This window comes from Capricornis sumatraensis, chromosome X, assembly GCF_032405125.1.
Source record: "Capricornis sumatraensis isolate serow.1 chromosome X, serow.2, whole genome shotgun sequence".
In the NCBI taxonomy this organism is placed as follows: domain Eukaryota; kingdom Metazoa; phylum Chordata; class Mammalia; order Artiodactyla; family Bovidae; genus Capricornis; species Capricornis sumatraensis.
The window spans coordinates 92223632-92247916 of NC_091092.1; the positions used below are offsets into that span (position 1 = coordinate 92223632).

The 24285-nt window shown below is 36.6% G+C and overlaps 1 protein-coding gene across 1 annotated transcript in view; it reads right to left on the minus strand.

Annotated features, from left to right (window-relative positions):
* Positions 1 to 24285, minus strand: part of WNK3 (WNK lysine deficient protein kinase 3) — a 165510-nt gene that overhangs the window by 11978 nt on the left and 129247 nt on the right. The window contains exons 17-20 of the mRNA XM_068962928.1: positions 21254 to 21344; positions 20583 to 20713; positions 19273 to 19892; positions 16678 to 16889 (exon numbers count right to left, since the gene is read on the minus strand). Of these exons, the coding sequence (XP_068819029.1) occupies positions 16678 to 16889; positions 19273 to 19892; positions 20583 to 20713; positions 21254 to 21344 (1054 nt within the window). The remainder of the gene's footprint in view (positions 1 to 16677; positions 16890 to 19272; positions 19893 to 20582; positions 20714 to 21253; positions 21345 to 24285) is intronic.

The window sequence follows — 24285 nt, forward strand, 5'->3', positions numbered from 1 at the left end:
TCCTTTAGGGTAGACTGGCTGGATCTCCTTGCAGTCCAAGGGACTCTCAAGAGTCTTCTCCAACACCACAGTTCAAAAGCATCAATTCTTCAGCACTCAGCTTTCTTTACAGTCCAATTCTCACATCCATACATGACCACTGGAAAAACCAAAGCCTAGACAGCATATTAAAAAGCAAAGACATTACTTTTCCAACAAAGGTCCATCTAGTCAAGGCTATCGTGTTGGAATTGTCTGATAAATACTCTAAAGCAGCTATTATAAAAATGCTCAAATAGGTAATCACAAAACTACTGAACCGAATGAGAAAACTGGAAATCTTACCAAAGAAATAGAAGAACATACATGAAATTTTAGAACGAAAAAATATACAAAAACAGTAACAACAAAAAACACTCACCAAAAAATCTCCTTGGATGAACTCAGTAACAGAAGGGAGATGATAAAAGAAAATTCAATTTTTCCCAGTTTTATTGAGATAGCGCTGCATAAGTTTAAGGTATACAGCATAATGATTTGGACTAGAATACATTATGAAATGATTACCACAATAACTTTAGAGAACATCCACCATCTCATATACATAACAAAGTAAAAGAAAAAGATTCTTTTTCTTGTGGTAAGAACACAGATTTACCCTGTTAACAACTTTCATAAAACATACAGCAGTGTTAATTGTGTTAATCATGTTATACATTACATCCCTACTACTTATTTATCTTATAACTGGAAATTTGTATCTTTTGCCCATCTTTGTCGCCACAAAAAGATAGTGCATTTTTATTGACTATATTTTTCATACTATATATTTCATCCCCATGACTCATTTAATTGTAACTGGAAGTTTATACTTCTTAATTTCCCTCACCTAATTCACTCATTCCACTCACTCTACAAAAAATTCAATTTAAACAACAGACAAATAATACTGAAACTCAAACATGCACAGAAACTAAGGGACCTACGGGACAAGATTAAAAGGTCTAAAATTTGTGTCATCACAGTCTTAGAAGGAGAGAAAAAAAGAGCATGATAAGAAAAAAAATATCTGAAGAAATATTTGCTGATAAATTGCTAAATTTGGCAAATGATGTAAATCCACATATTCAAGAAGCTCAGTGAACTCAGAACAGAAATAAACACAAAGAACCTCATGCCAAGATACATAAGAATTGCTGAAACAGAAATAATTTTCAGAAAAATTACTGAAAATTAAAGAGAAGAAAAATTCTGAAGGCAAGCAGAGAAAAACAATGTAGGAATTTTATACAGGAAAACAATGATTCGAATTTCTATGGATTTCTCATTACAAATCATGGACGCTAGAAAGAAGTGGCATAATATTTTTAAAATGCTTAAAGATATGTGTCAACCCCAAATTCTGTATACAGCAAAAATATCCTTCAGGAATCAAAGTGTGAAAAAAGACGTTCTCAGATGAAAAAAAGTTAAAAGAATTTGTCACCAGTAGATATGTTCTAAAAGAGTAACACTAAAGGAAGGGCTTTCCAGGTTGGGCAGTGATAAAAGAATCTGCTTGCGAATGTAGAAGATGCAAGGGATACAGGTTCAATCCCTGGGTGGGTAAGATTCCCTCAAGAAGGAAATGTCAACCCACTCCAGTATTCTTACCTGGAAAATTCCATGGACAGAGGAGCCTAGCAGGCTACAATGCATGGAGTCTCAGAGTTGGATGTTACTGAGCATGTGCGTGCACGCACACATACACACACACAGGAAGAACACTAAAGGAAGGGAACATCAAATAGCATGAAATGAAGGCAGACAAACAGAAATGGTATATCAGATACCCTGAAACCCAAGTGAAAATGAAAATTATAATGCAGTGTGATACAGCTTTCCATATATGTAGATGGAATACATAAGATAATTATAAAGAATAAAGAAACCTGTATGAATGTAAGGTTTCTACATTCCCCCTGAAGTAGTAAAAGATTGATTTTAGGTAGACTGCAAAGCTATAATCCCTAGAACAACCACTTAAAATGTAAAAAGAAATGAGGAGAAAACATAATAGATAAACTGAAATGGAATATTAAAAGTACATTTGAATAAACCAAATGAAGGTAGAAAAGGGGAAGGAATGAAAAATATGAACAGAAAACAGATTTAAAATATGGCAGACCAAAATTCAAACATATTGATCATTACATTCACTATAAGTGGCTTAAAAAAAAAAAAAAGAAAAACAAGGACTACCAGAATGGATTCTTTTTCATGTGACCGAAAGTTATCTGTAAGAAACTCACTTCAAATGTAATAATATAGACAGATTAAAACTAAAAGGATGAAAAACATACACCATGCAAACACTAACCAAAAGAAAGATGGAATGGGTATTTAATGTCAGACAAAGGAGACATGAAAGCAAGCAAAAATACCTAAGAATAAAGAAGAATACATAATACTAAAAGAATTAACCAAGAAGATAAAACAATGCTGTGTCTGTAACTGCAGCCTCAAATACATGAGGCAAAGACTGATAGAACTGAAAGGAGAAAGAGACAAATCTACAATTACAGTTGGAGTCTTCTACACTCTTCTCTCAGTCAACAATAGAAGTAGTAATGTGGTTTGGGGAGAGGGCAGGTGGGATGAATGAGGAAATTGTGACTGGCATATGTACATCTCTACATATAAAACAGATAGCTAATGAGAACCTACTGTATAGCACAGGTATCTCTACTCAATGGCCTCTGGTGACCTAAATTGGAAGGAAATCCAGAAAAGAGAGGATATATGTATACATAGAGCTGATTCACTGTGCTGCATAGCAGACTGATACAACATTGTAAAGCAACTATATTTCAATAAAGATTTTAAAAAACAATAGAAGTAGTGCATAGTAAATGAGCAAGGATACATAATAATTGAACAATACCATTCAAACATCTAGATCTAACCAACATTTATAGAAAACTCTACTAAACAACAACAGGGTTTACATTATTTTCAAGTGCACATGAAACATTCACCTAAATAAACCATATCTTGGGTCATAAAACAAATCTGAACAAATTGAAAGTAATCAAAACCACTGAAAATATATTCTCTGATCAAAATGAAACTGAAGTACAAATTAGTAACAGAGATAATAAGAAAAATCTCAAAACATGTGGAAATTAAACAACATAACCAAATAAACATGGAAGAAAGAAGAAGTCTCAAGAGAAATAAGAAAAAATTTGGAACTGAAAAAGCCCCCAAAATACAGCATATCAAAACATAAAGGCTCTAGAGAATAAAGAATAAAACTTAGTGTGTGGAAAAATTTTAAATCACTTAGGAGGTCATAAGATCCCAGGACAGGATGCATTTGTCAAAAAATATAGAACTTTACAGCAAGAAGATCAAGCCACTCAATCACAAAGGAAATCAGTCCTGACTATACATTGGAAGGACTGATGCTGAAATTGAAGCTTCAATACTTTGGCCACCTGATGGAAAGAACTGACTCATTGGAAAAGACCCTGATGCTGGGAAAGATTGAAGGTGGGAGGAGAAGGGGACAACACAGGATGAGATGGTTGCAAAGAGCTGGACGTGATTGAGCAACTGAACTGACTGATAGAACTTTACAGCAGAGAGAGCCAACAAAATATAGGAATGAAATGTATGAAAATTTTAAAAAATCATTTAGGAGGTTGGGAATCCCAAGATGGAATCCCAGAATGTAACAAAAGAACCTAATCATATTAAGTTCAATTCAGTTCAGTCACTCAGTTGTGTCTGAATCTTTGTGACCCCATGGACTGCAGCATGCCAGGCCTCCCTGTCCATCACCAACTCCCAGAGTTTACTTAAACTCATGTCCATTGAGTTGGTGATGCCATCCAACCATTTCATCCTCTGTTGTTCCCTTCTCCTCCCACATTCAATCTTTCCCAGCATCAAGGTCTTTTCAAATGAGTCAGTTCTTCACATCAGTTGGCCAAAGTATTGTAGTTTCAGCTTCAGCATCAGTCCTTCTAATGAATATTCAGGAATGATGTCTTTTAGGATGGACTGGTTGGATCTCCTACAAATGTATAACAGAATCTCACATAAAGGAGTAGAGGAACAAGTGCTGACCTACATAACTTTGGAAATGAGTGGCACCATTAATATTAAAGGCAAAAGAAACTATACATAAGCACTGCATTCTAGTTGATAAAGGTATTTCCCATTGGGTTACAAATTAACAAATTTGAAACCACTATATGTTATACTGAAATTGAACAATTAAATAAAGGGAAAGAGGATGGTGAGAGCCTCTCACTGTTGGACTGGGAGGTTATAGATAAACAAGAGAAGGCTATATAATCCATATGGTAATGGATTAGAGTTGGAGATAATAATATCAATGTGTATTTAATATAGATACAGATGGTTACATACAGAAATATTCATAGACATGGATATATATGAGTTAGTATGCATATTCTTTATCTGTCAGCTAAAAGAATCTAGAAGCAATGACATCCCAGAAGCAAGGAGTACACCAAGCACCCAGATCTTGGTTTCTAATCTGTTTTCCAATAAAATGATTTATGGTTCTTTGTGGAAACAATGGCTTCTAGGAACAGGAAATATACAAGATGAGCTTGGAGAGTCTTCTGGTGTCTTTGTGAAAGTGTTGCTCAGTCGTGTCCAACTCTTTGCCACTCCATGGACTGCAGCCTGCCAAGCTCCTCTGTCCATGGAATTGTCCAGGCAAGAATACTGGAGTGTGGATGAAACTGGAGCCTATTTTACAGAGTGAAGTAAGCCAGAAAGAAAAACACCAATACAGTATACTAACGCATATATATGGAATTTAGAAAGATGGTTAACGATAAGCTTATATGCAAGACAGCAAAAGAGACACAGATGTATAGAACCGTCTTTTGGACTCTGTGGGAGAAGGCGAGGGTGGGATGATTTGAGAGAATAGCATTGAAACATGTATATTATTATATGTGAAATGGATCACCAGTCCAGGTTCTATGCATTAGACAGGGTGCTCGGGACTGGTGCACTGGGATGACCCAGAGGGATGGGATGGGGAGGGAGGTGGGAGGGGGGCTCATGATGGGGAACACATGTACACCCATGGCTGATTCATGTCAATATATGGCAAAACCACTACAATATTATAAAGTAATTAGCCTCCAATTAAAATAAATAAATTAAAACAAACAACAACAAAAACCCAAGATAAATCCACTTCATACCTGTCAAAAAAAAAAAAAGCATACTAGAGTGGGTAGCCATTCCCTTCTAGAAAGGATCTTCCTGATCCAGGGATCGAATCCTGCTCTCCTGCATTACAGGCAGATTCTTTACCATCTGGGCCACCAGGGAAACCCATGGACTGTAGCCCTTTCCTACTCCAGGGGATCTTTCTGACTCAGGGATTGAACCCTTGTCTCCTGCATCTCCTACATTTGCAGGCAGATTCTTTACCACTGTGCCACATGGGGTAAATCTAGGCAGGGCTAAAGATCAGAGTCCATTCTGTGTCTCACTTTCTCTGCATGGCCCAGCAAATATTTGTTTTTCCATCTTCATGGGAAATGCGTTACTCCCCTTTGAGGTTCCCCCAACATCTTCTTTTGTCGTTAGATAAAGATGGTATTTTAGGTGAGGGCTTCAGTCATTTTGGTGAGTTTTCCTGGGTTTCTCCTATAATTAGGTCTCTCTCCTAATAAAAGTATACATGTTATTAAACTTTTGATTTTTTCCTATTAATTTGTTTCATGTTAATTTAATTCTTAGACCAGTCAGAAGAACTTAGAAGGAAAGAGAAAAAATTATTTCTCCCCAACAATGGTAAGTAAAGAAGTGTTCAAGAATAAAATTCTTCAAAATAACTGATTAGTACTCCTCAAAATTGTCAGGTCATTAAAAACAAGGAAAGTCTGAGAAACTGTTAAGCCAAAAGGAGCCTAGGATACATGACTGCTAAATATAATGTGGTGTCCTAGATGAGATCCTGGGACGGAAACAGGATATAAAGTAAAAACTAAGGAAATCAATGTAAAATATGGACTTCAGTTGACAATCATATATTAAGACTGATTCATTATTTGTGATAAATGTACCATACTAATGTATAAGATGCTAATAATTGGGGAAACTGGGTGTGAAATGTATGGAAACTTTCTGTACTATCTTAAAAACTTTTTCATAAATCTAAAACTATCCCACCAAAATAAAGCTTAATTTTAAAAAATCTTAGTAGATGCAACAAAGTAGTGCTTATAAGGAAAATTTATAGCATCAAATACTTGTATTTTTTAGCATGAAATGCTTGTATTATAAAAAGAAAGGTCTCACATTAAAAATCTAAGCCTCCATTTTAAGAAACCAGAAATAGAATGAAATAAAAACAAGGCATGTATAAGGAAGGAAATAATAAAGATAAGAGCAGAAATCAATGAAATTTAAAATTGGAAAACAACAGAGAAAATAAATAAAAGCAAAGCTAGATCTTTGAAAAGATTAACAAAATTGATAAACCTCTATCCAGACTAACAAAGAAAAAAAAAAGAAGACACAAATTACAAATATCAGGAATGAAAGGAGTGATATCACTACAGATATCCAAGATATTACAAAGATAATAATAAACAACTCTAAACAAAAATATTCAGCAACATAGATGAAATGGATCAAGTTCTCAAAAACCACAAACTATCAAAACTCACCCAATAGGAAATTTATCACTACTGCATAATCCTATAACTACTATTCAAGAATTTGCATAATTCTATGACTACTATTCAAGAATTTGAACTTGCAGTTATAAACCTCCAAAAAATAAGTCTTCTGGGCCCACATGGTTTCACCTGAAAATTTTTCGAGACATTTAAAGAAGAAATGATAATTCAACACAAACTTTTTCAGAAAATAGAAGAAGAGGGAGGAGAAGGCCTTCTAAAACTGCAGAGTAAGGATCTAGCTAAACTTACTTTTAAGACAATGAAAATATGGGCAAAACAACTAAAGCCAACCATTTCAGAACTCTGAGAATTATCCAAAGAACAAAATAAAACTCATCTACCCAGGACAAACTACTGAGGTCTGTGACATTTTAAACTGTGGCAGTTCACATCCCCGCTTTCTCCTCAGCTCAGTGTCGCAGTAGCCAAAACCCAGCACTGCGACAATGGAGAAAAAACTCTTTTGAGCTCTCTTCTAAGCAACTGTGGTGCTCGAGAAGACTCAAGAGTCCACTGGACTGCAAGGGGATCAAACCAGTCAGTCCTAGAGGAAATCAACCCTGAATATTCATTGGAAGGACTGATGCTGAAGCTGCAATACTTTGGCCACCTGATGCAAAGAGCTGACTCACTGGGAAAGACCTTGATGCTGGGAGGACTGAAGGCAAAAGGAGAAGGGGGCAACAGAGGATGAGATGGTTAGATAGCATCACTGATTCAATGGACATGAGTTTGAGCAAACTCCAGGAGATAGTGGAGTACAGAGAAACCTGGCATGCTGCAGTCCATGGGGTCACAAAGAGTCGGACAAGACTTAGTGACTGAACAACAATAACAACAAAAGCACCATCCCTAGAGCAAAATCAATATTTTGTCCAACAGTCTGGGGAAATCTCTATTCTTAGTGAGGTAGATGTTTGATTTCACTCAGAGTTCAGTTCAGCCCTGCCAGGCATAGGTATGAGGGGGTGGGGAGAGGTAGGGAGCTACCTCCAGGGCATTGCCGAAACAAAAGGAAAGTGCTTGGCAACAACTCAGATGCTTAAGACTATGATTTCAGTTGGTGCAAATAAGAGCCTGATCTACAACTTAAAAAGAATGTTAGATAGCTCAGTTGCTAAAGAATCTGCCTGCAATGCAGGAGACTCTGGTTTGATTCCTGTGTTGAGAAGATCCCATGAAGAAGGGAAAGACTACCCACTCTAGTAATTTTGGGCTTTCTAGCTGGTAAAGAATCCGCCTGCATTGCAGGAGACCTAGGTTCAATCCCTGGGTTGGGAAGATCCCCTGGAGAAGGGAAATGCTACCCATTCCAGTATTCTGGCCTAGAGAATTCCACGGACTGTATAGTCCATGGGGTTCCAAAGAGTTGGACACTACTGACTTTCACTTTTCAGGACAACTAGATGACCATAGGAAACTTTGAAAACCTCTGTCATATCCCCAGGAATGTAAACATCTGCCAGGACAGGAAAGACCTGAAACAGGAAAAGGGACGAGTCACTTTAATTCTGACTGAATGTGAGTTAATGGGCAAGCAGAAGTAAACTGCAAATATGCCTTGCAAACTGAAGCCTGAAGGTGTGCCTTCTCACAGAAATTTCCTTGGCAACAACAACCAGACAAGGCATTTAATAAAATCTTTGCCTGCAATGCAGGAGACCTGAATTTAATCCCTGGTTGGGGAAGATCCCCTGGAGAAGGGAATGGCTACCCACTCCAGTATTCTTGCCTGCAGAATTCCATGGGTAGAGGAGACTGGTGGGCTACAGTCCATGGGGTCAAAGAGTCAGGCATGATTTGAGTGACTAACACTTTCACTTTCTTTCTGACCAATTACTTGCTCACCACTAAATGTACTGGCCGAGGTGTGAACCCCAGTATACCAGGCTTTAAAAAGTTTTTAGAAATTTTCTAGCTAACAAATAACTCAAGGAATACAGAATTAGGGAAGTAAAATCACTAAACAAATACACAGCAACAAGAAAATAAAACCAGAATAACAAACAAACAAAAAACAGCAACAACAACAAACTCTGGTGAGGAAGGGGGTGGAAGAATCTGCTATAGGAGCTATTACAATCTACAACATCCAGTTTTCATCACAAAATTAACAAAAATGCTAAGAAATAGGAATGTGTATCACATACACTGAGAAGGAAGAAAAAGAGTGAAAAAAAAATCCTGAAAGAGGCCTACATTTTGGATGTAGTAGACAAAGCCTTTAAAATCAGCTATTATAGATGTATTAAAATTTAAGGAAACTGTGTAAAAAATTAAAGTATGATAACAGTATCTCACACCAAATAGAGAATATAAACAAAGAGACAGAAATTAGTTTTTTTTTTTTCTAAAGAGAAATTCTGGAGTTGAAAAGTATAAAAACTGGAATACATTCACTGCTGCTGCTGCTGCTAAGTCACTTCAGTCATGTCCGACTCTGTGCAACTCCATAGATGGCAGCCCACCAAGCTCCCCTGTCCCTGGGATTCTCCAAGCAAGAATTCTGGAGTGGGCTGCCATTTCCTTCTCCAATGCATGAAAGTGAAAAGTGAAAGTGAAGTCGCTCAGTCGTGTCCGACTCTTAGCGACCACATGGACTGCAGCCTACCAGGCTCCTTCATCCATGGGATTTTCCAGGCAAGAGTATTGGAGTGGGGTGCCATTGCCTTCTCCAAAATGGGACATACATTCACTAGAGGGGCTCAATAGCAGATTTGAGTGAGCAAAAGAAAGAATCAGCCATAAGAAGATCACATAATAGGGAAATCCACTCTGAGAAACAGAAAGAAAGAATGAAACAAAATGAAGAAAACCATGAAGACCTGTGGAATACCATCAAGCATTACAAAATATGCATAATGGAAGTTCCAAAAGGTGAACAGAAAGGGGCAGAAAAAATATCAATGAGATTCATACCTATGCATATCATAATTCAACTGATAAAAGTCAGTGTTATCTAGTATGGATCTCATTGAGTTTATTCTAGAAAAAACTTTTAAAAGAAGAGTAAACTAGAGCCTGTAGAAAGAAGGAAATAATAAAGATTAGAATGGAAATAAAGAAAAGAAAAACTATAAAGGAAGTCAGTGAAACGAGAAGTTGTTTTTTTTAAATATCAACAAAATTGACAATCCTTCTACTAGACTGACCAAGGAAAACCAAAAGAGAGAAAAGATTCAAAGTACTAAAATAAAAATAAATAAAAGAGGGGACATCACTATAAATCTTACAGAAATAAAAAGATTTTAAGAGAATTCTATGAAAAATCATATGGCAACAAATTTGGTAATTTGAATGAAAGGGCCAAGTTTCTATAAAATCACAAACATTGACTCATGGAAAGAGAAAAATCTTAACAGAACTATAACAAGGGAAGGAGACTGAACTGATATCTCTAATATACAAAACCAAGGTCCAGATGGCTTTATTGTTTAATTCTACCATACAATTAAGGAAAAATTTACACTAATTCTTTATAAATCCTTCTAAAAAAACAGGAGACAAAAAATGGCAAAAGTCTGAAATAGGCACTAAACCAAAGAGGATATATGGATAGCAAATAAGCATAAGGGAAAAAATGTCTAATATCACAAATCATCAGGGAAATGAAAATTAAAACCACCATGTAATACTACCACACACCTATTAAATTTGTTAAACTTAAGAATACCAGTAATATGATAAACTGAGAGCATCCAGAGAAACCAGAAGTTTCACACATTACTGATGGAAATGGAAAATGATGCAGCTGCTTAGGAAAACAGTTTTGAAATTTGTTAAAAATTTAAAATGTACATATATATGATTGAGCAATTTTATTTCTGAGTATTTTATCCAAGTGAACTGGAAAGCTGCACATGAATATTTACAGCAGCTTTATTTGTAAAACTGAACATTGAAACAATCCTAATGTCTTTCAACAGGAAAATAGATAAACAAGCTGTGGTACATCATGCCATGTCATGCCATGGAATATTACACAGAAAAAAAAGGAACAAGCTATTAAAACACAAAATAACTTAAAGAATAGCAGAGACAATGTTCTGAGTCAAAAAAGGCAATCTCCAAAGGCATGTTTTCTTACCATGAGATACCATGGTTGATTAGAAAGATGTGGTGTAGTGCAAGTGCCTGACAATTAGTTTGTTTGATTGTAATATAAGTAAGTGCCTGGCATTAAGCTTTTTTTTTTTCATGGGTGTACATGTGTTCCCCATCCTGAACCCCCCTCCCACCTCCCTCCCCATCCCATCCCTCTGGGTCATCCCAGTGCACCAGCCCCAAGCACCCTGTATCATGCATCGAACCTGGACTGGCGATAGGTTTCACATATGATAATATACATGTTTCAATGCCATTCTCCCAAATCATCCCACCCTTGCCCTCTCCCACAGAGTCCAAAAAACTGTTCTATACATCTGTGTCTCTTTTGCTGTCATGCATACAGAGTTATCATTACCATCTTTCTAAATTCCATATATATGCATTAGTATACTGTAACGGTGTTTCACTTTCTGGCTTACTTCACTCTGTACAATAAGCTCCAGTTTCATCCACCTCATTAGAACTGATTCAAATGTATTCTTTTTAATGGCTGAGTAATACTCCATTGTGTATATGTACCACAGCTTTCTTATCCATTTGTCTGCTGATGGACATCTAGGTTGCTTCCATGTCCTGGCTATTATAAACAGTGATGTGATGAACACTGGGGTACATGGGTCTCTTTCAGTTCTGGTTTCCTCGGTGTGTATACCTAGCAGTGGGATTGCTGGGTCGTATGGCAGTTCTATTTCCAGCTTTTTAAGGAATCTCCATACTGTTCTCCATAGTGGCTGTACTAGTTTGCATTCCCACCAACAGTGTAAGAGAGTTACTTTTTTTCCACACCCTCTCCAGCATTTATTGCTTGTAGACGTTTTGATAGCAGCCATTCTGACCAGCGTGAGGTTGTACCTCATTGTGTTTTGATTTGCATTTCTCTGATAATGAGTGATGTTGAGCATCTTTTCATGTGTTTGTTAGCCATCTGTATGTCTTCTTTGGTGAAATGTCTGTTTAGTCTTTGGCCCATTTTTTGATTGGTTCATTTATTTTTCTGGAATTGAGCTGCATGAGCTGCTTCAATATTTTTGAGATTAATTCAATGTCAGTTGCTTCACTTGGTATTATTTTCTCTCATTCTGAAGGCTGTCTTTTCACCTTGCTTATAGTTTCCTTCGTTGTGTAAAAGCTTTTAAGTTCAATCAGATCCCATTTGTTTACTTTTGCTTTTATTTCCATTACTCTGGGAGGTGGGTCATAGACGATCCTGCTGTGATTTATGTTGGAGAGTGTTTTTTCCCTATGTTTTCCTCTAGGAGTTTTATAGTCTCTGGTCTTACATTTAGATCTTTAATCCATTGTGAATTTACTTCTGTGTATGGTGTTAGAAAGTGTTCTAGTTTCTTTCTTTTACAAGTGGTTGACCAGTTTTCCCAGCATCACTTGTTAAAGAGATTGTCTTTTCTCCATTCTATATTCTTGCCTCCTTTGTCAAAGATAAGGTGTCCATAGATGCGTGGATTCATCTCTGAGCTTTCTATTTTGTTCATTGATCTCTATTTCTGTCTTTGTGCCAGTACCATACTGTCTTGATGACTGTGGCTTTGTAGTAGAGCCTGAAGTCAGGCAGGTTGATTCCTCCAGTTCCATTCTTCTTTCTCAAGATTGCTTTGGCTATTCGAAGTTTTTGTATTTCCATACAAATTGTGAAATTATTTGTTCTAGTTCTCTGAAAAATACTGTTGGTAGCTTGATAGGGATTGCATTGAATCTATAGATTGCTTTGGGTAGTATACTCATTTTCACTATATTGATTCTTCTGATCCATGAACGTGGTATATTTCTCCATCTATTTGTGTCCTCTTTGATTTCTTTCATCAGTGTTTTATAGTTTTATATATAAGTCTTTAGTTTTTTTAGGTAGATATATTCCTAAGTATTTTATTCTTTTTGTTGCAATGGTGAATAGAATTGTTTCCTTAATTTCTCTTTGTTTTCTCATTGTTAGTGTATAGGAATCCAAGGGATTTCTGTTTGTTGATTTTATATCCTGGAACTTTACTATATTCATTGATGAGCTCTAGTAATTTTCTGGTGGAATCTTTAGGGCTTTCTATGTAGAGGATCATGTCATCTGCAAACAGTGAGTTTTACTTCTTCTTTTCCAATTTGAATTCCTTTTATTTCTTTTTCTGCTCTGATTGCTGTGGCCAAAACTTCCAAAACTATGTTGAATAGTAGTGGTGAGAGTGGGCACCCTTGTCTTGTTCCTTACTTTAGGGGAAATGCTTTCATTTCCATTTTTACCATTGAGGATAATGTTTGCTGTGGGTTTGTCAGATATAGCTTTTATTATGTTGAGGTATGTTCCTTCTCTTCCTGCTTTCTGGAAGATTTTTGTCATAAATGGATGCTGAATTTTGTCAAAGGCTTTCTCTGCATCTATTGAGATAATCATATGGTTTTTATTTTTCAACTAGTTAATGTGGTATATTACTGTGATTTTCAGGTATTAAAGAATCCTTGCATCCCTGGGGTAAAGCCCACTTGGTCATGATGTATGACCTTTTTAATATGTTGTTGGATTCTGTTTGCTAGAATTATGTTAAGGATTTTTGCATCTATGTTCATCAGTGATACTGGCCTGTATTTTTCTTGTTTTGTGGCATCTTTGTCAGGTTTTGGTATTAGGTTGATGGTAGCCTCATAGAATGAGTTTGGAAGTTTACTTTCCTCTGCAATTTTCTGGAAGAGTTTGTGTAGGATAGGTGTTAGCTCTTCTCTAAATTTTTGGTAGAATTCAGCTGTGAAGCTGTCTGGTGCTGGGCTTTTGTTTGCTTGAAGATTTCTGATTACAGTTTCAATTTCCGTGCTTGTGATGGGTCTGTTAAGATTTTCTATTTCTTCCTGGTTCAGTTTTGGAAAGTTTTACTTTTTAAGAATTTGTCCATTTCTTCCAAGTTGTCCATTTATAATAGTTTCTTATGATCCTTTGTATTTCTGTGTTGTCTGTTGTGATCTCTCCATTTTCATTTCTAATTTTATTAATTTAATTTTTCTCCCTTTGTTTCTTGATGTGTATGGCTAATGGTTTCTCAATTTTATTTATCTTCTCAAAAAACCAGCTTTTGGCTTTGTTGATTTTTGCTATGATCTCTTGTTTCTTTTGCATTTATTTCTGTCCTAATTTTTAAGATTTCTTTCCTTCTGCTAACCCTGGGTTTCTTCATTTCTTCCTTTTCTAGTTGCTTTAGGTGTAGAGTTAGGTTGGCATTACGCTTTTGATTGCTGAGGTATGTATTTCAAAGTGGCTCAGTGGTAAAGAATCTGCCTGCCAGTGCAAAAGACATAAAAGATTCCTGGATTGGGAAGATTCCCTAGAGAAGGATATGGCAACCCACTGCAGTATTCTTGCCTGGGAAATCCCATGGACAAAGGAGCCTGGCAGGCTACAGCCCATGGGTTCTCAAAAGAGTGGGACATGACCTAACAACAAAACAATACATTTCAAAAAAATCTATCTCAAATAAACACACTGCCACCTATACAACTAGATAAAGATCCAGGCCACCCCACCCATGAAGCTGCCCTTTTAGAAAGTCCTGGCTGACCTAGATAACTGATCATTTGAGTGATCCTGCTTTTCCCTCCGTGTGCTTTAATTCCTGCTCTCTTTTTAAATTCGAAATCAAATTGCCAACATCTGCTGGATCATGGAAAAAGCAAGAAAGTTCCAGAAAAACATCTATTTCTGCTTTATTGACTATGCCAAAGCCTTTGACTGTGTGGATCACAATAAACTGTGGAAAATTCTGAAAGAGATGGGAATACCAGACCATCTGACCTGCTTGTTGATAAATCTGTATACAGGTCAGGAAGCAACAGTTAGAACTGGACATGGAAAAACAGATTGGTTTCAAACCGGAAAAGGAGTATGTCAAGGCTGTATATTGTCACCCTGCTTATTTAACTTCTATGCAGAGTACATCATGAGAAATGCTGGACTGGAAGAAACACAAGCTGGAATCAAGACTGCTGGAGAAATATCAATAACCTCAGATATGCAGATGACACCACCCTTATGGCAGAAAGTGAAGAGGAACTCAAAAGCCTCTTGATGAAAGTGAAAGTGGAGAGTGAAAAGTTGGCCTAAAGCTCAACATTCAGAAAATGAAGATCATGGCATCTGGTCCCATCACTCCATGGGAAATAGATGGGGAAACAGTCCAAACAGTGTCAGACTTTATTTTTTGGGCTTCAAAATCACTGAAGATGGTGACTGCAGCCATGAAATTAAAACACTTACTCCTTTGAAAAAAAGTTATGACCAACCTAGATAGCATATTCAAAAGCAGAGACATTACTTTACTGACTAACGTCTGTCTAGTTAAGGCTATGGTTTTTCTTGTGGTCATGTATGGATGTGAGAGTTGGACTGTGAAGAAGGCTGAGCACCGAATAATTGATGCTTTTCAACTGTGGTGTTGGAGAAGACTCTTGAGAGTCCCTTGGACTGCAAGGAGATCCAACCAGTCCATTCTGAAGGAGATCAGCCCTGGGATTTCTTTGGAAGGAACGATGCTAAAGCTGAAACTCCAGTACTTTGGCCACCTCATGCGAAGAGTTGACTCATTGGAAAAGACTCTGATGCTGGGAAAGACTGGGGGCAGGAGGAGAAGGGGACGACAGAGGATGAGGTGGCTGGATGGCATCACTGACTGGATGGACGTGAGTCTGAGTGGACTCCGGGAGTTGGTGATGGACAGGGAGGCCTGGTGTGCTTCGATTCATGTGGTCGCAAAGAGTCGGACACAACTGAGCAACTGAACTGAATTGAACTTATAAGGAGTGAACTTGCAAAACCCTAGGTACCCCACCCTTAACCCAAATAAACGAAGAACCCCAGGTCTGCTAATGTTTGCTCTTGCTCTCTAGTGTGTGCTCCTGTTTCCTATATCCCAACCAAACCTCTCATTATGTGGCCCCACGTAATGTGCACCCCACATAACCTGTGAATAATTAACCTTGTTTTTTCAAAGTTCCCCAGCCTTTTCTAGCTTCTAAGGGCTGCCTGTATTCCTTGGTTTGTGACCCTTTTCTGCCACCTTCAAAGCCAGTAATGCTGCATTTTCTCTGACACTGCTTCCTTTTTCACATCTTTTCTCTGACCCTTTCTTCTGCCTCTTGTACTTCAGAGGAACATTGCGATTACACTGGGCCCACTCAGATAATCCAGGATATCTATTTTAAAATGTTGATTACCATCTTTAATTCCATCTACAACCTCAATTACCCTTTGCCATACAACTGAACATAATCATAGGCTGCAAGAATTTGGGGGGGAATCATTATTCTCTCTACCACAAATTCTGTTGAGATCTCATACATACCCTTATAGTTCACCCTCAACCCTCTTCTTGACTATGCAGATGGAACCAAGGAAGTCTGATGTGATTAACTTGTTTATTAGTTAAGTAGAGATTGATCATCTCTTTTTACAAATTCAAAGACATACATTTTTTCTAATATTCTCATAATAAATAAAGATCTCTTACATCAGATAGAACATGACTTTACTTTCAAGATTATCTTTGTTAGCAACAAACTCCTCAACAAACTTCAAATGCTAGACCAGTGGTTCACACTGACTCTCAACATTTCAAAAACTGTTTTGGGGATTGAAATTGGGCTTCCAGGTATTTGTTTTCCAAATGAAAACAACACTCATCTGCTCTCCAAAATCTATCACCTATTCTTATCATTATTTCATTGACGAACATTCAGCATGAAAAAGAAAAGAATGTCAGAAAAATGTGTACTTCTTTAAATAATCTTAGGTTAATAAAAAATAAGTTTATTAGTGTTCCTTTTCTAATTTTGCTGATCTTTGACCCGGCTTTTAAAATCACTTATAAGACTTATTTACCTGTAGCAACTGTGCCACTGTCCACACGTGTCAAGGACTGGGGACGGCTTCGAAGTTTGCTTTTTAAAGATCTTGGTCTACGTGGTGATGCAGGTGATACAGGAGCTTCTGATGATTGGACTTTGCTATCTTTAATCGCTCGAAGGCGTTCATAGAGATCCTGTAGCTCCTTATTCTGCTGGGTTTGAAGATTTACCACCTCCTGAATATGTCTGAAGGAAAATCATGCAGAAAGCACTTTAATGGCACAGGAGCCATATAGATGAGCCAAGGAACTCTACCAGTACAAGTAAAGTTTAACGAGCAATTTAGATTAAGAATGTGGAAATACAGAATATTTTCACAAAACTAAGATGATCAGTGCCTTCCTTAAGTGCAACATTAAACTAATCAGACGTAAAGAAAAAGCTCAATAAATTGACAAGAACGAATTTATAAAACCTCAATATAGTAAAAGATAATTTAAAAAATTAAAGTTCCATAGTACTGATAATGTTAGCATGATTATATGTTGCAAGTATAAACAGGAAAAAATTTTTCAACATAGTAAAAGGTTAATATTCAGAACATATAAATATCTGCCAAAAATCAATGACTTTATAGAAAAGGGGGGGAAATAATAAGAAAAAGTAACTCTAAAGGAAAGGAAATACAAGTAGCTAATAAATATGAGATGATGCACAACCTTAGTATTAATTAGAACACAAATTTTAAAAATAATTTTTATTCATCTGAGTGGAATAAAATTAAAAGAATCAATAACACCCAGTCTAATGTTGTGAAGGAGTGGGAAAACAGGCACTTGTACAAACCTCTAATCCAGCAATTCCACTTTTAGGTATCTATCCTTCTAATATAAGTACACAAACATAAAAGGATGTTCACTTCAACATTTTTTATATAAGCAAAATATGGGATAAAACTGAAATTCCCATTAAGGAGGGATTAAATAAACTTTGGGGCTTTCCAGGTGGTGCAGTGGTAAAGAATCCACCTGCCAATGCAGGATACGAGGGGTTAATCCCTGGGTAGGAAAGATGCCCTTGAGAAGGAGATAGCAACCCACTCCAGTATTCTTGCCTGGAAAACTTCATGGACAGAGGAGCCTGGCAGGCTACAGTTCATGAGGTTGCAAAGAGTTAGATGCAACTGTGCACACATACACACAAATAAACTTTAAATGGCTATATGCTATCCCAATGCATGGAATAAAGATTATTTGTGCAAACATGAAGAGGAGACAATGTTAAGCCAAAAAATGCAAAATAACATGTATATTATGATCCTACTTTTATAAACTTAAAAACTATATTTGTAAATGCATAAAAAATGACAGACAAGTTATATACCAGTGGTTGCCTATGAGAAATGAGGTTACAGCATGAGAAATAGACTGTTTTGTGTGCATTTTTACTGTTGTGATATTATGATTTATAATTACAAAAAGATGTTATTTGATCTTGGTCCCTATTCCTGGCACACTGTTCCTAAAACCCTTGTAATTTTCTAAATAATAAGAGTGATCAGAGAATCTTTTGTTACAATGTTTGGTCTTTTGTCCTCAAATAGCTCCAGTTCCTGAAATATTTCCAGAGTGATAAAGGAGTGTCTCATTATTCAAAACAAGCCCCTTTAAATCACAAAGTGACTTTTGGATAGCCCCTAAGGATGGGTACCTCTAAGGAGGGAAAAGAGGCTGGAGGTTGAATTAATTACCAATGGCCAATGATTTACTCAATCATGCCTACATAATGAAGTTTCCATAAAAATCTGTGAATTACAGGGATTCTGAGAGCTTCTAGGTTGATGAAGGCATGGAGGTGCTGGGATAGTGGCACTCCTGAGAGGCCATGAAGTTCCTTGCCCCTTCTATACCTTGCCATCTGGCTGTTCTTGAGTTGCATCCTTTTATAATAAACCCATAATCTAGTAAGAAAACTGTTTTCCTGAGTTCTATAAGCCATTCTAGCAAGTTAATCAAACCTGAGGAGAGGTTTGTGGAAACCTGTGGTAACAGGTTGGTCAGAAGCATAGGTAACACTACTTGGACTTGTGATGCGCATCTGAAGGGGGCAGTCTTGTGGGACTGAGCCCTTAGCCTCTGGGATCTGATGCTATCTTTGTAGTTTTCAATCATAAATTTTTTTGAATCATTAAAATGTCACCAGGGCTTCTCTGGTAGCTCAGCTGGTAAAGAATCCACCTGCAATGCAAGAGACCCTGGTTCAATTCCTGGGTCGGGAAGATCCCCTGGAGAAGGGATAGGCTACCCACTCCAGTATTCTTGGGCTTCCCTGGTGGCTCAGATGGTAAAGAATCTGCCTGCAATGCAGGAGACCTGGGTTCAATCCCTAGGTTGGGAAGATCGCCTGGAGGAGGGCATTGCGACCCACTCCAGTATTCTTGCCTGGACAATCCCCATAGACAGAGGAGCCTGGCGGGCTACAGTCCATGGGGTCTCAAAGAGTAGGACACAACTGAGTGACTAATCACACAGCACAAAATGTCACCAATCTCAATTAGCTACCAGTCAAATACTTAGTTCTATAAAACCCAAAGCAATCAGATTTGTGACAAAAGAGAAACAGTTCTTACTTTTTTCGTAATCTTTGAAGCTCCACCTTTAAGTCCTCATCCTCTATTTCTGACTCATCATCACTGCTCATTGGGGAAGACGGTGAATAAAAGTGTGAGCTCTGTGTTTGAACACAGGCTTTTTCTTCACAGAGTGGTAAGTGCTTTTCTCTCTCTGTACCAGTCTTTGCCACTGATTTCCCTCTGTCAGGAAGGGGGGCTGAAAATTCACTATTAGAGCTAGGCTGTTTCCTAGCAGTAAGTATCTCTCTCTCTTTAAGTAGTTCAGATCCAGACTGCATGCTACTTCCTGTGGCTGAATTTTCTTCCAATTCCTTTTCTGTAGTCATTGAAGATATATCAGTTTCACAAGCTATACTAAAAGATGAAAAGTTGTCAGTTTGTTTGGAAATTCTTGGATCTTCTTTGAAGGTTTCGTGAAGAGCTTGTAACTTCTGAGAAGAAAGTGAAGTTTGTGGATTGTGTGTGACAGGTTCCATTTCTACAAATTGAGACTTTGCTGTGTCAGTAAAGGCTAAAGTTTCTTCACTAGACTGACTTGTCATTTTATTGAATGTTGATATGTGTTCTATTCCAAAAGATGTCACTTCCGCTGACTCCTGCTGGGGAACTGTAATCACCTGAAATACAAAAAGGCAGAGGTGGCTGGCTCTGCCTAACCAAAGAGTAAACCCACAAAGAAATTCAATATATTATATGGTACGGACAATTGGATGGTCTTCTGTGATGTACACACATTGATAATACCAAAACTTTAAAATACTTTCACTGCAGGGGCCATAGATTTGACCCCTAGTCAGGGAAGTTCTGCATGTCACATGGAGCAGCCAAAGGAAAAAAAAAGTTTAAAAAAATCCCATTTATTCTTGCCATATTCAAAGGTTTTTGGTTGGGCCCTTTGTAAATTCAGTTGGCTACATATTGCTCAAATACAATTCTGCAACATTCCATAGGTGCACATACAACTAACACCATTTTATAAACCATATATACTTCAATCAAAAATTTAAAATATTTTAATTGCCAATATTCTAAAGGACATGAAATTAGATTTATAAAAAAGATGACCCAACCACCCACCAAAAAACAATGACACAGATCTATGTTCTGTTCCAGTTACTAAAATCCTCATTTCTTTAGACTCACCTTTAGTGGATGGCTACAGAAGGTGAGAAGATGCATATAAGGGGGAAAAATTAAATATGATAATAATCTACATTTAAAATAATTACCATCTACAGACCTAGATCTTCAATGCTGTCACCTTTCATAATGCCCCTATAGAAAATGATTCTACCAAAGACACAAACCTGAAACCGACCCCGCTGAAATGATCCACTCATTGCTTTACATTTACTCAAAGACCTAGTATCAGTTGTGGACTCTCCTGTCAGATGAATGGGGTCAGGAACAACGGCTGATCTTGTATCTTCTGTTTCCACTGCAAGTTTTGCCAAATTGTAAGCAGAAAGGAGAAAATTGTTTGTTAATATTACATTTGTTTACATTACCAGAAATTAAGAAAAGTAGAAAAAGCTTAACTCCTGCTAGACAATTAAAAAAGTGTTAATGTAATAAGCAACACTGTAGAAGCCCCTATCTCTAAATCAGACATTTCAAGATTTATCCTGAGACTTAGTGTCCATATGAAATGAATACTTTAAAACTGAATTAGTTACAAAAGGAAAAATAAAATGGAAATGACATTAATGGGATGTGTTACATACATGGGCTATATGGAAAAGGTGGCAAGATTTGTGTATGAATAACAACAGAAAGAAACAGAAGTAAATGAAAAATGATGTTACCTAGTCTATGTCCCTGACTGTAAGCACACTACCTTGACGGACTTTTGATCTCTTGAAAAAGCTGGTTGACTGCCGTAGCCTGTATGCCCAGCTTTTTAATTTGCGAGTCCAGGATTTCTTGCTAATAGGATTTTTGAGACTAGGACAAGTAAAGCTTAGGCCAAAATATCCACCTCCTGTCTGCAGATGAATGGCTCCACCACTTGACACAGCAGCAGGATAGGCCTCTGGATCTCCCGGAAGTGAAGCATCTGGGGACATCTCCTAATGGAGACAAAAAGAGGAAAGCCAAAATGGTAATAATTTATGTGAGGCAGAGCAGTTATTTATACCATTGGAGTTTCTTGTATGGACCAATCAGCAATTAAAAACAAAATGCTATGTATATTTCCATTAATAGTACTATGTCAGACTAAACCTGAAGTATTGAACTTACAGGAATTAAGCCTTCTTTTTCTTTAAAAATATTATTTAGACGTCAGATAAATAAAATCACAGAACATTAAACTTCTACGCTAGAATATTTTTTATCATAGCAACTTTGAAAACCGAAAATTAAAATCTGAAGTAAAGAACCTTCATTACACCAATTTGCTAAAAAAAAAAAAAAGGTTAAATCTTATGATCTTAAAATGGAAATTTTCATCTATGCTTTTATTACTTAAGACAGTTAAAGATGCCTGACACACATGATAAACATAGAAAATCAAGATATCTAGGCATTTAGATTTACAGAAATATATTACCAAATCAAATTTATTACATTATGTAATCACACAGAAATTTAATTTAAAATGGATCTCAAAATTATTTGAAATTCAAACTCTAAAAATTGTTAACATCAGGCCACAGCTGACTATAAAATCACACTTCCCTCTTCTTGTATTCCCATTTTTCCCCCGAAAAATAAGAATTAACTGCTGTTTCTGAGTACTTTAAAAATAAATTCCTTATAATAACTCATATAAAAAATTAATATACACAGCCACAAATACTTTGGGAAACCTGAGAATGGCCCCTACAAATTTAGAAAATTAAAAAGTATTGAAAAGCTCAAAGAATAGGATTTAGCATTTGTCTGAAGGAAGATCGCCTGAAGTGAAGTGAAGTCGCTCAGTCGTGCCTGACTCTTTCAGACCGCATGGACTGTACCCTGCCAGGCTCCTCCATCCATGGGATTTTCCAGGCAAGAATACTGGGGTGGGTTGCCATTTCCTTCTCCAAAACAGCCTAAAAGCAGCACTAAGTAATCTGCAGTTTGGGATAAGCACTTTTAATACTTAGAGTCAACAGTCATTAAAAGTAAAATTCTGAACAACTAGTTTTTATTTTCCAAAGTCCTATTTTGGACTAACAATACTACTTTCATAAAAAGAAAAAAAAAACTCTCAATAACATTGGTCCCACTGAAATTACAGAAAAGATTTTTATTAAGTAATAACTGGATCAAGATGATAAATTAAATACAAGTTCTAGCTTCTCTTATCAACCCAAAGCTATAAGTGCAACAGGAAAAACAGATGTAAACACAGGCATATAAGATTAAAGGAGGAAAAAGTAGCCTCCTTTAATCTGCATAATGACATATGCAAGAACTGTTTCAAAATGCAGTAAACTCAGGTGGGAGATATGGGCAGCAGGAGAGAGCACCCTGAACAACCAAAAGGATGAGTAGTTGGACAGAATGCTTACAAAGCTACACACAATTTGTCTCCTATCTGTCACTTTAACATCCTCTTGTAACACCCTACTATTTACTGGCCTTCTTTTGGTTCCTAAAACAGGTCTCTACCTGTGAATATCACCATCACAAACAAATCCTTCTGTGACTACCCTATCTAAAGTAATTCCTTAGTCATCCTGTCGTAGCCCTTTTAATTTGTTTAGGATTTCTTTTCCCCCACTAGAATGTGAGTTCCACAAAAAATAGAGATCTTGACTTATTCACTGCTCAGTAGATATCCACTGAATGGAAGAGTGAACTGGTTAGGGTACCAAAGAAGGAACAGCCAGGCAGTTCTGCACCTTCCTACCCCACCTCCATAACAAAGAAAAGACATCAGAGGCATCTGCTCCCAAATAAGAGTGGCAAGAGGAAAATGTTTGTGGCCAAGAAAAATATCAGCAATATAGGGAGGAGATAAGATCTAGGAGTAAGGGGAAGCCCTGCTACTTTTGAAGACTAGCTATTAGACCTCCCTCGAGGCAGCATCAGAGACAAGTCGCAATAACCAGTGCCAGGAAGCATGTCCCACGCCTTCCTCATAATTACTAGAGTAAGAATATAGTAATTATATATAACATTTACAAACAGACCAAAAGGGAATCTCATGGGGGAAAAAGAAAAACTGAGTACACAATGAAGAATCACCAACACTTTTGGGAAATCAGTACTTTAAGAAAACACTAAACTCAACAAATAGAATAGCCAAGGAAATAGCATTAATAACATAGAATAAGGCTTTAATATCTAAAAAGACATGTGTGAATATACTACATCCATAAGAAAAAGAAATTATTAGAAATTAAAAATATAATCCTTCACATAAAAAATAGCTGAATAGGAGATTATAAACAGCTTATAAATAGAGAAATTCTCCCAGTACAAAAAGCAAAAGGACAACGAGATGGAAAACATGAAATGAAAAGTTAAATAGATAAGAAAAAAAGTAAATGAAGAAATAAAACTGTCTATTCACAGATGATATGATCTAATATATTATATAGAATATCCACCAAAAGCTATTACAGCTAATAAACAAAGCAAAGTAGAAGGATATAACATCAACAATCAGAAATCAATTGTATTTCTATATGCTACCAATGAAAAATCAGAAAAGGAAATTTTAAAAAGCAATTTCATTTATAATAACAATAAAGAGAATAAAATAACAAACTGCTGGAACAACTTGATGATCACATGCAGAAAAATGAAGCTGGATCTTTATCTCACACCATATACAAAAATTAACTCAAAATGATGCTACTATCAGGATGAGGAACATGTGTATACCTGTGGCAGATTCATGTTGATGTATGGCAAAACAATACAATATTGTAAAGTAATTAACCTCCAATTAAAATAAATAAATTTATATTAAAAAAACGAAATAAAGACTTTTTGGACATTTAAAAAATCAAATTGCTAATCCATGCAACATATTTAAAAATATTATTTATAGAAGCATTTGAGGAGGAAAACAAA